Here is a 14,307-nt window from a genome sequence, read left to right on the forward strand (position 1 = left end):
GCCTATATCTCAAACCAGCAGCGAGGCTGTGTGTGTCTGAAAAAGAAGGAGTGTTGTGTAGACAGATCCTCAGCACTGTGGTGCATTAATGCCCACAGGGCATCAAACAGTGAGAGGGTGAAAGGCCTGGCTTTGGCTCGGTCACCTTCCAGAGGCTTGACGATCTGGAGTTTCTCGGGCAGGTATGATCGGGAGCTGTAGATGGAGTAAACCGAGTGCAGGGTGCCCAGAGACATGATGCTTTCTGCCGGAGTAAGAGGACCGCCGTCTTCACTGCCACTACCAACATCTCTGTTCTCATACAATTCGCTTTTTTCTACTGCCAGGGCGTTCAGTTTACGCTCTCGCTCCTCCTCGAAGAAACGCCGCTCGCTCAGGTAGTTGTCCCGTCGAAGGGAAAGGCGACGCAGTGCTGCCTGCAGGTCCTGGGAGCCGGGTGTGCCAGGCGTGCCAGGCTTTCTGTTGGAGTCGTTAGAGCTGGAACAAATATTACAGGAAAATTAACCTCAATATGTGGAATGTGGTACAATGTCAATTAATCTCATAAAGTTTTTTTTTTTTCTTCTGTGGTTTTAGCCATAAAAAAATCATTTTGGGACCCCCTAATTTAAGAACCGTTTCTCCACACTTAAAAACCTTTTGTGCAATGAAAATATTCCATGAATGTTAAATGTTCTTCATGGAACCATAGGAGCCAATAAGGAACCATTATTTTTACGAGTGTAATACCTCCACACACATATTATTATTTACCTAAATGTAACAACTTCTATTGTTTTAATATAAATAGAATCAATAAATATAAACAAACAATATATATATATATATACATATATATATATACACACACTGTAAGCTGATAATTATTTTCAAGCTGCAGTATAATGGAAATATTTAATATAAATTAAATTATTAAATTTAGAATTTAACATAATATAATTATATTTTGACACCATTTCACTAAAGTCAACTTTTAAGTGCTAAAAGTGAATTTTGGGGTCACAATATTATAACATAATATATAAAAAAACTGATATTTAATTTAAGATTTACTAAATATTACATTGAACAGTTATTAAATTATTAGTGTTTTCAAAGATGAATTACAGAGTTACTACAAAGAAAACCATAGACTAACTAAACCTTAAATTAAAAGTAACGTATACGACAACAACAAAACACAGTAAAAACAGTAAAATTGTGAAATATTATCAGCATAATTAAGTCTTTAGTGTCAAATGATCCTTCAGAAATCAAGCTAATCTGCTGATCTGGTGCTCAAATATCAATTATTAAATCTATTTCAAACGTTCTACCGGTTTTGTATAAACTCAACAAAAGGTCAAATGTTTGGGGTCAGTACGTTTTTTTCAGGAAGTTAATATTTTTATTTATCAAGGATGCAGTAAATTGATAAAATTAAAAAGGACTTTAGGACATTAAATGCTGTTCTAACATTTGTAATATTTCTCAATATTTCTGCTTTTGCTATATTTTTGATCAAATAAATGATAAATAAATAATTGAAGAGCATAATACACTTCTTTTTAAGAAAAAACATTAAAAACTATAGTGTGTGTGCGTATATATATATACTGTATATATATATATATATATATATATATATATATATATATATATATATATATATACACACACATATACTACATATAAAGATGTCTCTGAATGTCCGCAAATAGATTTTGCCAGATTTCGCACACATATGGGGACAGAAGTAAACACGCACAACACATTTCTATTATGCTTCAATAACGTTTGGTGGTAAATCGTGTTTGATGCTCTTACCCATCTTGAGGTGAATGGGTTTCCAGAAGCATACTGTTAGTGCGGTTGTCCATTTCAACCCCGTCCCCTCCGTACATGCTCGATCGGGGCGTGCTCAGACAACTAGAACGCCTGGAGTTCATAGAGGACGTCTGATTGGACCCTGGGATGTTCATAGGGGAAGGGCCCATGGAGCGTTGCCGAACCGTCTGGTTGATGTTACGCACCGTCTCGAAGACACGTTTAGGGTGCAACCTGAAAAAACAAAATAGTGAAGACAATCACTTTTTCCCCATTTAAGCAGATTAGACGGATTACAATGTCACCCTTGGAGGATTTGAAACTACAAATTAAGCGAAACATTTTAAACATACAGTACAATGATCTGTGTTAGAAATATACAAATATATATTTTATATTCATCTAAATTTGACTGCATGCAAATCCATCATTTATTATGAGACATAGGAAATGACACACAAACATACCTTTGTTCCTCTACGTCTGGATCAGACATCTCAATCTCTTTCCTCATGGTGCCTTCAATTTCAGCAGCTAAAGAGTCCTGTTACACACAGCACAAACACAGCGTTAGCCAGGGGAATAGTGTGTATGCATCATTGGGCATTTATTTTTTAGATTGTTCACCTATTTCTAGTCGGATACTAGTGTCCTGGTTACTCTGTAAGACACACTGTATACTGACCACTATTTCATGTACTATGTGGAACAGTATGCTGTACAACAATACATTTAAAAGTAATATGCTTCAGAGATGTATCATGACCTCATCTCCATGTGTAATAGTAATTTTTATGTGTATATATATATATATATATATGTGTGCTTTTGGGCTGTGGCACTTTAGGCACATTTTAATCATGATTAATTGCATCCAAAATAAAAGTTGTGTTTACATAATATATGAGTGTGTAGTGTGTATAATTATTTTGTATATATAAATACACACATGCATGTATATATTTAAGAAAAATGTGTTATTAATATATCAAATATTTATATTTATGTATAATATTAATTTTGTATAAATATATATAAAGTATATACATGCAAATATTTCTTAAATATATGCATGCATGCATGTGTGTGTATTTATATATGCAAAATAATAGCGATTAATCGCTTCACAGCCCTAATATGCTTAATTTATGATTAATCGTGACTAATCGCACACTTTTCGCGAAATTAAGCATAAACCATTTATCTTGTAAATAAAAGTAAAGTATACATTAAAGTAAACCAGTTGATTCTCACAAAATGATTTTCTACAAGCTTTTCAAGATATATTTAGGTCTTTCTTTAGAAACAAATTGTGTTGTATTATTTTCATGTTATCACTGTGAAGCTGCTTTGATACAATATGTATTGTAAAAAGTGCTATATTAATAAAGGTGACTTGACTTTTTAAAAAGGGACACTTGGACCTCCACCAAATAACAAAGTTATATAAGGATTACACATCATTTACAAATTTACGCACACCAAATCACCCATTAAAAAAAAAAAAAACACCTTACTGATAAAAACTTTGCATAGTTCATAGTCTATAGTTTGTGCACAGTGCAACGGCCAATAGCCTCTATTAGTTTAGACAAGTCAAGATCCAATTCCAAACCAGCTGCAAACCTTAGACAACTGCCATGATATAAATGGTCTGGATATACCTATTACATTACACTGATCGATTAAGACTGACTAAACAGAGCAACATACACATGACAAATCAAAACATGATCCTGAATGTATGTGGAAACAAAGTTAATGTATTGAAATGTGTCTGTGCCTAAATACAATGTTTGATCGGTGCGTCGAGAGCACACATACACGGTTTGTTTACACATCAATATAACGGACTCACACGTGCTTACTGTACAAGTCCTGTACGTCAACACAATCATCTTTACCTTAATTACAATCCTCATCCATCAAAACTTTACTAGCGAGACGCTGGTTTGCCTTATCCAGCTGAGAAACGGAGTTTACTTGTCATCTGGCCATGCAGCGGTGGGATGTTTTGATGTTCCATTCAGTCTGTATTTCACACAGTGTGATGGGTGAGGAAATAATCACAGAATATGACAGAGCTCGGGGGTTAAAGTTAGAAATGTCCACCTATCAGAGTTACAGGTGCTTGAGCCATTGCAGATGCTAAGTGTGATAAACTCCTGACATCTAAGGTCATCTTATAAATTATGTTAATGATGCAAATTTCACACGCTTGCGTTAAATTATTTTAACGCATTAAGGATTTTGAATTAATTGCATCAGTTAACGTTGACACAAAAATATATGTGATGAGCAGTATATTAGGCTGCTGTCACTTTAAGACCTGACGCACGGATTCATTAGGCCGGATTCACATATAGTGCCTAAGGGCCGTTACATAGTCAACGCGAGCTACGCGAGAAAGCAACGCGAGTGACGCGCTCCCTTTCATAGTGTTAAAGCAGACGCAAGCGTCACGGGCGATGCGTAAAATGCACCGGTCACGCAACAGAGGGTAGTAGATTTTTCACTGCAAACCTGAAAAAGCGGTGAAGCTTGTGAAGGCGTGCGTGGCTCTCCACAACTTTCTGGCATCCACTGAACGTGCCAGATACATGCCCGCCACCTTTGTGGATGCGACGCCTGACACCGGAGAGGTCCAGCCTGGAGAGTGGAGTGGAGGCAGCACGTTGTGGGGGACCAGAACATGGTCGACGGACAACGGTTTTCGGTCGGCAGCAGCAGACCCTCCCGGAGAGCGGCACTTGTCAGGGAGCAGCTGGCTGATTACTTTTTATCAGATGCTGGCGTGTTTCCCCACCAATACAGTGTGCTACGATTGGGTAGCACTGACAAATAAATTGATAAAAGTTCGATTTGAAGCATGAGTTTTTTATTATTATTTAACACTTTACACATTTTAACTTATTTGGTATTATGTGAAAACCATTACACATTTTTTATTATTTGGTATTATTTAAATTATGTAAAAACCATTACACATTTGAACTAATTTGGTATTTTAATTCATTAATTCATATCCATAAATCATTAATTCATATAACCAGGCTGGTAAATTTGTCACGGGCACTTTTCCAGTCCGTTTTCACCTGATTCTGTCTTTCCCATCGCGATTGCAACCTCTCTACAGGCATTTTCCAACGCAATTTTATTTGAGTGTACTAATTGTGATGAACTGTCGTATAAATGCGGATGATATTAAATGCCGGGATAAGCTCGTGTAATTATTCCTCCTCGCACGCCATTGTATTCAAACCTTCTTCTTCTGTTAACATGATATATTTGAATTAATGTACAATTCTTGCAATGTCGCCCCCACCGATAACGCATAGTATTGCGTGCATCAGTGCGTCGCGTATCAAAAACGACACATTTGGCTACGCATCGACGCATAATGGCGGGCAAAGCGTAGCGATGCATAGCCATGCGGACGCGTATGCGTACCGATGCGTTGACTATGTAACGGCCCTAAAATTGAGTAGAAAACGCTGGGCGTGCCGCATTCTCCTTTTTCCAAAGCGCTAGGGTGGTTGCGCTCCGGTTGGTTCTTGTCACGTGACCTATTGTGCGCTTATGGTGCGCTTGCGGCATTCTGAAAAGTTGAGATGTTTTTATCTCGATGCGGCGCAAACACGCTTGGAAAAAACGAGCGCGTCGCTTATGAGCGCCTACATTTGAAATAACGAACTTGAGCGCGCAAAAGATGAGATATGTGAACAGGCCCTTATTCTGTTACACATGGGTCTTTCGCAACTGTATACGTTCACTTAAAACACATCTGACTGTGTTTATGTGAATACTCGCCAAGACCAGCATTTTGACATTTTATTTTGTGTGTATTTAATAATAATAATTCATTCATTTATATAAAGCTTTTCTAGGTACTCAACCACCACCAATTTGCAGCATCCACCTGGATGATGTGCCAGAACGCCCACCATACACCAGCTTACTGGTGGAGAGGAGACAGAGTGATGAAGTCAATCAGTATATGAGGATGATTAGGAAGCCATGATGGACAGAGGCAAATGGGCAATTTTTACACCCCTACTCTTTTTCCAAAGGAGGATTTTTAATGACCATTGAGAGTCTGGACCTCGGTTTAACGTCTCATCCGAAGGACCGTGATCTTTGATACTATAGTGTCCCAGTCACTATACTGGGGCATTAGGACCCACACAGACCACAGAGTGAGCGCCCCCTGCTGGACTTACTAAAACCTCTTCCTGCTTAGCTCTAGTGGGCAACCAGTTTTGGGCTACTACAGGGTGATACGGCTGCTGGCTATTTGAGTGTTTAAGGGAAATATATAGTGCAAAACCACTCGGAGCAACTTTAAATGAGTAAACTTGGGTGTGAGTACAAAATCAGCGGGAAAATTATGCACAATACGTGGAAGCCTAAAATCAAGCCCTGTAACACCAACGAGTGCGTGAGGGGAGGCGTGTTTGTGTGTCAACTCGCTGTCAGATCAGAGATGGGAGAGCGCGAAAGTGCAGCTGGTATTGTGTATCTATTCTGCGGGAAATGAGTATTGGAAGCATTTCAGGTATTTCAGTATTGATATGTTTCGAAAAATCGTGATGCAAAAGAAAACAAATTTTAATAAAATAACAACGATCTTTTTTCTTGTTTTTCGTTTCTCACCATGGGGAAGAGGCCGAGTGAGTGGAATCGCCGCGGTGTACTGAGAGGCAGCGTTTTATTTCTGAAGTTCTTCAGTTCCTCCTGAGCTTCATGAAGCATCTCCATACACTCTGCATACTTATCCTCCAGCTCTCTCAACTAGAGAGATAAAGAGATAAAGACTGAGATAAAGAGACTTATACTGTGGCAGGTAAAAACAGGTAAAATCAGTCATATATCATGGATTCAATTCACAAGTATTTTTTTATATTTATTGTAAAATGGTACTGTTTTAGTTGAATTACAGTTTGTGAATACGCTGGAAGAGACGTGTTACATTGGTACACATTGTGTGTATGCATGTTACCTCTGCTGTTAGTGCTCTTTGGGCGTCTTTAGCAGCTCCCAGATGCTGTGTGAGCTCTTCATTTTCTACTGCATACTGAAAAATAACACAAATTTCACATGAATAAGTGTGCAGCTTATCACTGACAGTACAAGCTAAATGAAATGAGTTACAATTAGAATTTTTTTTAATAGAAAACAAGATTACATTTCTTTACCACTTTTACATTGCTTGTCCAGTTAATAAAAATAAATAAATCAATAATAAATTATCATTATATAAAATAATGTTAAAAGAATATTAATCTCTTTATATATTTTTCCTCTTTCAGAACAATTTAGAAAATGTGAAACCACAATGGTGTTTTTTTTTTTTTTTGATTTCTTTTGTATTTGAAGCAAATGGGAACAAAAAAATAATATTTTGCTATGAATCTCTATAGAGTGCAACAATTAGGTTCAGGATGTAAAAGGTTGTTAGTCTTTGGTATTTTCTTTTGCTGAAGCCGTAAGCCTGTATTAATTCAGCTCATTTTTAAAATAATTTTGTTTAACATTGAAATTTCACGTGAAAAACTACATTATCCACGATGCTGTTGGTGCAGAGAATTACACTAATCAGAAAGTAAAAAAAAAAAAAAAGCTCCATGTCATGTCATGTCCCTTTAGTCATGTCCCTTTAATGGCAATGAAAAGGTTATTAGTCAGTTATTAAAATGCAGGATGCCGTAACTGACCAATCAGAAACAAGTATTCCAGGGAACCATGTATTAATCATGTCTACTGGCTATAGTGAGGAGAACTCACCGATTTGGCCTTTTTCTGCAGGTCCACGATCTGAGAGAGGAGGTGTGTGATTTCCTCTTGCTGGCGAGAGGCATCCTCTGTTTTCTTAGCCAGCTCTTCCGAAATGCTGGATAGCTGTATGTTAGCATCTCCTAAGGGTGAAGAGATACACTTTCATGTGTAAGATGTCACATTCAAATACACCTAGTAGGCAAACCCCATGGTATCTGCAGTTCATGACTTTAAAAACCGTACTATTATACTACAAGTGTGGAACAATAAGGTAATGAAGCATGCATGAATTTAACTAGTACAGGATGGGTTGTAATGTCAGTTTACACTGGTAGGAAATGTGATCTTTAATGGTGTAACAGATGGATCGACTCACTGAGCTCTTTAACACAATCATTTACAAGCTGTTGTTCTTTTTCTTCATACGAGATGGTCTCTGTCTCCAAGTGATTTGCCTATAAACAAACACACAATAAAGAACCATCTGAATAAACAATGGAGGTATCATTTTACATGGCTGCTCTTTTGTTTTAGGGTACTTGTCAGAGGAACAGGTCTTAAGTGCCCATATTGTAGAGCAAAACAATCTAAGCTATGGAGTTTACACAAGCTTTTTGTTTTCATGTCATGGCCCAGTTTAATGGGGATCATATACACTGAGAATTGTTATACAGTAATGTCTTTAGATTTGGGTTCACTTTCTAAAATGTTTGGGTGTGAATAGGTCTTGTGTGGATGTGGATGTAGATTTCATAGTCATTCATAGTCATAGAAATTCCACCTGTCTGCTGGTCAGATGCCCGACACACATCATTGCAGATACACTGTACAGTTACAGTTACAGTGAGAAAGAGCTACAAGGTGGGTGATAAAAGGTGGTACGACCAAAATTTTATTTCAAGTTAATGACATACTGCATATTATTATGTAGTACTGCATATATATATATATATATATATATATATGAAGAGTTCAGATGCAAAAGCCTCTAAGTGCCATTTGAAATTTTAATCTAGAATGATAATTTTTATCAAGCTTGTATATTTAAGTTCAGTGATTTCACTTAAATGGCAATGCTAATTACCTATTAATTGTTATTTAAGTGAAATTACTGAACTTAAATATACAAGTTTGATAAAAATCATCATTAAAGAAGAAAATTTCAAATGGCATTTAGAGGCTTTTGCATCCGAACTCTTCATATATACAATAATTTTTTTTTTTTAATATACACTGTCCGGCCCCAAAAAAGTCGATGTTTGGATTTAAATATAGGCAAATGATTAAGAGCCTATGATTGGATCATTATTGCATTGCATTATCATTATGTTTCTAGCATGTAATGCGTTTGGCAACAGTTCTTCTAACCCTAATTGATGGAGTGTGTAGGAAGACAAATCATGGCCATATTCCAGGATGACAATGTCAAGATTCATTAGGCTTAAAGTGTGAAAGAATGGTTAGAAAAATCATTTTCACACATTTTGACATTTTTTTTTTTTTGTGTGTGTATTTGACTGTAGAAGTCGCAAAAGAGAACTCAATTTGGGATTGCATGCTCTTCGGGTGTGTCAGTCATTTCTTTATCATTCTAACGTGTCAGTAACTTTAAACAGTCTTGAGCTGAGTGGACACTTACATACTGTGATATACACGAAATAGCAAAAATGTCTTTGTTTTTATATCGCTTTTTACAATGTCAGCACTATATACTTTATATTATCATACCGCCTAGCCTTAAAAACTGTTAAAGCTAAACAATAAGTCTGAAGATCTGGTAAATTTTCGTATGAATTTACTTCATAATTCTATAAAGCTGTTTTTAATATAATTATTATGACCACACATTAAAGGGTTAGTTCAACCTAAAATGAAAATTCTGTCAGTAATGACTCACCCTCATGTTGTTCCAAATAATTAAAATATTTTTGGATTGAATCTGAGAGCTGGATCACTCCTCCATAGGCTTCTTAAGGGATCGAAACTGGCCAGCCCAAAAGTTAAAGACATTATTAAAATAGTCTGAGTGACTACAGTGGCTCAATCTAACGTACAACCTAGAAGCTTTGCGCAGTTTCACTACGTGAAATCTCAAGGCCAACAGAGAGGGAAATGGATAGTTTAATATAGTCATTATTCTTTCTTTATTTTTTTGCACACAAAAAGTATTCTCGTCGGTTGATAATCTTAAGATTGAGCCACTGTAGTCACTTGGACTATTTTAACGATGTCTTTCATAACTTTTGGGCCAGCCAGTTTTGATCCCTTAAAGGAGAACTCCGGCGAACAATGAACCTTTGGTCTAATAAAACATTGGTACCCAGTCAATCGTTCTCTGAGATTTGTTTTCATGATAATCGAATGTAAAGAGTTTTATCTCTAAAAACTGTTTAAGCCTAGTTCACACTACGTGATTTTAAGCCCGATTTAAGCCCGATTTGCAAATCGTTGAGTCGCCGACAAGTCAGGGTGTTATCGCGTGCAAATCGCGGGCGATTAGCGGACGATTAACGCTCGCCAATCAGTTAGTGTGAAAGAGCCAACAACGCATCAAAGACAGCTCGCAGACAGCTCGCAGACAGGTCACCGAGCTCAGAAAAATATCTAGCATGCTAGATATCTCGCGCAGTCGCGCGACTCAATCTCAGTGATGTCATGAGTACAGCCAATCATAGCAACGCATGGGTTGAGGACACCAGGTAAATCTTACTTTTTCTTTTTTGCATTTTTTTTTCTCAGAGCAGCATATCGTCGAGCAAACAGTGTGCAGCACTAGTTTCTGTCTGACGTCCATATTCGCGTGTTGTGTTCTTCTCTGCAGTTTCGCGTCATTTCTGGTTCGTTTTATTGCGTGGTTTTTCGTTACAAAACATGGTTTCTAGACCAGATAGAATCGTGTTGTTGTCAACTCGTTATTTGTTTGATTATTTTCAGGATTTAGACCTATTATAGTACTGAAACAGCTCTCATTGAGTCACAAATGATATGCTCTTATCATACGATCGTGGTTGTATCTCTATTGCGTTGTTAACTCGTGTAGTGAGTTACCTCCTGTTGTGGATCAATCACGTTGTGTTGTGTGGTGTGAACAGCTAAACAACTTGAACACTCATGATTTCACTGAGAGCAAGTCATGTAGTGTGAACTGCACAGTTCAGCCCGACATTTTAAAATCATGTAGTGTGAACTAGGCATTAGCGTATAATGCTAGTAATGGGGGCATTGACCAAGTAAAAAAAAAATCGCTAGTTTATACCACTAGTAACAAGGCTCAAAATAGCCCCACACTAACACAGTAACATAATGAGGCTCCATACATGCAAAACGACGCATTGAGAACTTTGTAAGTGTACAGACCGTTTAATAAGAAGATACTTTATGAAGACAGTTCAATTCGCGTATACAGACAGGAGCCATCTTAAAAAATAGTCTCGATAAGTCGATCCCCGAACACCGTTCATACAGTTCAGATCACTCAGCACGACGTTCTTGGTTTGACTTATCGAGACTATTTTTTAAGATGGCTCCTGTCTGTATACGCAAAGTGAACTGTCTTCATAAAGTGTAACGGTCTGTACACTTACAAAGTTCTCAATGCTTCGTTTTGCATGTATGGAGCCTCATTATGTTACTGCGTTAGTGTGCGGCTATTTTGAGCCTTCTTAGTGGTATAAACTAGCGATTTCATTTTACTTAGTAAATGCCCCCATTACTAGCATTATACGCTAAACAGTTTTTAGAGATAAAACTCTTTACATTCGATCATCATGAAAACAAATCTCAGATAACGGTTGACTAGGTACCGATGTTTTATTAGACCAAAGGTTCATTGTTCGCCGGAGTTCTCCTTTAAGAAGCCTTTGGAGGAGTAATCCAGCTCTTAATCACAAATATCTTAATTTGTTTTCTGAAGAGGAACGAAAGCCTTTCAGGGTTGGAACAACATGAGGGTGAGTGATTACTGACAGAATTTTCATTTTAGGGTGAACTAACCCTTTAACTGAAAGACAAGACAACATGAAATATTTTCCTTTCAAATATACATTAAAGATGTACTTTTCCTTTCCCTTTCTCACATATCTAAGTGAGCGCTTATTTTAACATAACTTAAAACTAAACTTCGTTGAACATAACTTATAAAATGTAAACTTATTATAGAGTTTATTATAAAGGTATTGCAGTTCTTATTTTACTAAAGCACACAGATAACACTTAAATGTCTTTATCTGAGAATGAAGTTGGATACTTGGAAATTTGATACTGTATGCCTAGAACCCTGACAAGTTTGATTGGAGGCTGTTTTGAATAATATAATGCAAAACACTGATATGAGCGGTGGAAGAATGTGAATACTGAGGTCACTTTCTTACCTCTGATCGCAGGCTGAGGTTCTCTTCCTCCAGGTCCTTGAGTTTCCTCTGCAGTGAATCCAGAGGGAGGTAATCTGGGAGCGTGAAAGACGAGTCATTTCTGCGAATACTGCGAAGAAAAAACACAGACTGATGTGCCTCTTTCAGTACACAGAAATATCCTGACTGAAAATAATATACTTAGCTAGATTTGGCACAGGTATCAAATTAATATGTGGTCTAATATTATGGACTCACGGTGTGGTAGAAGCAGACTCTCCATCACTCTCCTCAGCAGCACTTGTGTAGAATTGCAGGAGTTCATCCTTCATTGAGAGATCATGACGCAGCTGAGACACCTGCGTGCACACATACAAACTCGCTCAAACAAACAAATCAAAACTCAAATAGTCTGTTGTTTTGTTCTGCAATATAAGATGTTTTAGATCAAATCAATAATTTGCTGCACTATTAAAAGAGTAGTTCACCCTCAAGCCATCCTAAGTGTATATGACTTTTTTTCCCCATCTTTTAGACGAATACAATCAGAGTTATATTAATAAACACCCTGACGCTTCCAAGCTTTATAATGGAAGTGTATTGCAACCATCAGAATGAAGCTCAAAAAATGTGCATCCATCCATTATATAAGAAATCCACACAGCTCCGGGGGGGTTAAAGGCCTTCTGAAGCAAAATGATGAGTTTGTGTAAGAAAAACATTAATATTTAACACGTTATTAGGTAAAATTCTAGCTTCCGGTCAAACGGCCATAGTCAGTCTACTTGCGTAGAAAGCGCAACTTTGTATGACGTCAGAAGTAGCGTAGCGGCGTAGCGTATACATCAGCAGTACGTCACATTACTAACAAATTTACGCTTTATATGTGGCATATATATGTGAACTACTCCTTAAAAAAAGGCCTTTAAAGGTTATTTGCACATAGTAACAGTGTGTCCAATCCAGACACGATGCGATAAGATTCCAGCGACAAGCAATCGCAAACAAATTAGTAAGCACATAATCAAATTCATAAATATTATACCCTTTTAACATTAAAAATAGGTACTGAGTAACTGACACAATTTCTGTCATGGGTTACACTTGTTTGTTCACATGGAGTTCACAGTTTGAACATTTTTACTTCTTTTCATTTATTTTCAAGATCTGAGGTGAATTAGGATTGCAGCCGTGGCCGAATGGTTAGAGAGTCGAGAGTCGCAGGGATAGAAATAGTCCGCTGTCACTCTCCACGTATCGTCGTTGCGGCTAGTTAGGAAAAAAAACACACTGACGAACATGAAAAATGAAAAAGATACCTTTTACCACATGGCATTGTGTCTGGTTAGGACAGGTCTTTTTTAGGTGAAATCTATGTTATACAGGACCATTAAAGAAGATGGTTCTTTAACACAAAGAACCATGCCAGCATAAAAGGGCATAATCTAAATATAACTGTTCCTACAGTATGTGTAAAGAACATTTAGAGTAATTATTCTAATATCCACCTCATTATTGATTTTCCGGAGCTCAAACATCCAGCTACACAGACTGTCTACACATTCTAAACAGGTACTTTATTTACTGTACTTTTTAAAATGTCTACCTCTTCTCGTATGTGATCCACCTGCTCCTCCAGGAAGGCATTCCTCTCACTGAGGGTTTTGTTTTTTTTCAACAGAGACTGGCCAATACGTGCCGCCAACTCCAAATCACGCTCTTTCTGGAATGACATATAGAGTGATAGCATAAGTTTCTGTTTAATTCACATTATACTATTATTTTTATTATTATTTAGCTAACGCTTTTATCCAAAGCAACTTACAATTGCTATATATGTCACGTGTCACGTGTTGCGTGTCTTGCTCAGGGACACATTGGTGTCTCTGTCACTGGTGACAGTGGTTTGAACCCGGCATGTGTCTTATCCACTACCATCACCACCCCATTATTATATTTTAAATATTACTATTAAATACTTTCCTAAGTGCAAGTCATATTAGCAAAATGTAAGCAAAGTTTTGCAGGTAAAATACGTCCATTGTCAATAGTGTAGTGATGTATGAAGCACAGCTCAGACAAAACTCACTTTTAAACCAAGCAAATTCAACATGGGCGAATCCAATTGTCTGAATTCTTATTGAAATGACTGGAATTCTCCCACAAAATTTTGATGAGCAATGATGAATGTGATTGTACCTTCAGCATGAGGTTGTCATGGGAACATCATTATGTTTTACAGAAATAACTGAATATACTGCAAATTGATTAAAATATAGTTCCTTAATATCCCAGATATTACATTTAGCTCACAATAATTATAATCTCACACAAACATATGGAAACATCACTCAGTACAGGGAGACAAGATTTGTAT

The 14,307-nt window shown here is 37.1% G+C and overlaps 1 protein-coding gene across 3 annotated transcripts in view; it reads right to left on the reverse strand.

Moving 5' to 3' along the window:
- Window positions 1-14,307, reverse strand: part of trak1a (trafficking protein, kinesin binding 1a) — a 52,062-nt gene that overhangs the window by 12,172 nt on the left and 25,583 nt on the right. For all 3 annotated transcript variants that reach the window (XM_039694369.2, XM_039694373.2, XM_039694370.2), the window contains 10 exons: window positions 13,537-13,653; window positions 12,189-12,289; window positions 11,952-12,060; window positions 7,958-8,036; window positions 7,591-7,721; window positions 6,806-6,880; window positions 6,460-6,597; window positions 2,274-2,350; window positions 1,807-2,040; window positions 146-477 (listed from right to left, as the gene is read on the reverse strand). In XM_039694369.2, coding sequence (XP_039550303.2) covers window positions 146-477; window positions 1,807-2,040; window positions 2,274-2,350; window positions 6,460-6,597; window positions 6,806-6,880; window positions 7,591-7,721; window positions 7,958-8,036; window positions 11,952-12,060; window positions 12,189-12,289; window positions 13,537-13,653 — 1,393 coding nt within the window. The remainder of the gene's footprint in view (window positions 1-145; window positions 478-1,806; window positions 2,041-2,273; window positions 2,351-6,459; window positions 6,598-6,805; window positions 6,881-7,590; window positions 7,722-7,957; window positions 8,037-11,951; window positions 12,061-12,188; window positions 12,290-13,536; window positions 13,654-14,307) is intronic.

This window comes from Pimephales promelas, chromosome 12 (genome assembly GCF_988280905.1).
Source record: "Pimephales promelas chromosome 12, fPimPro1.hap1.1, whole genome shotgun sequence".
Lineage (NCBI taxonomy): Eukaryota > Metazoa > Chordata > Actinopteri > Cypriniformes > Leuciscidae > Pimephales > Pimephales promelas.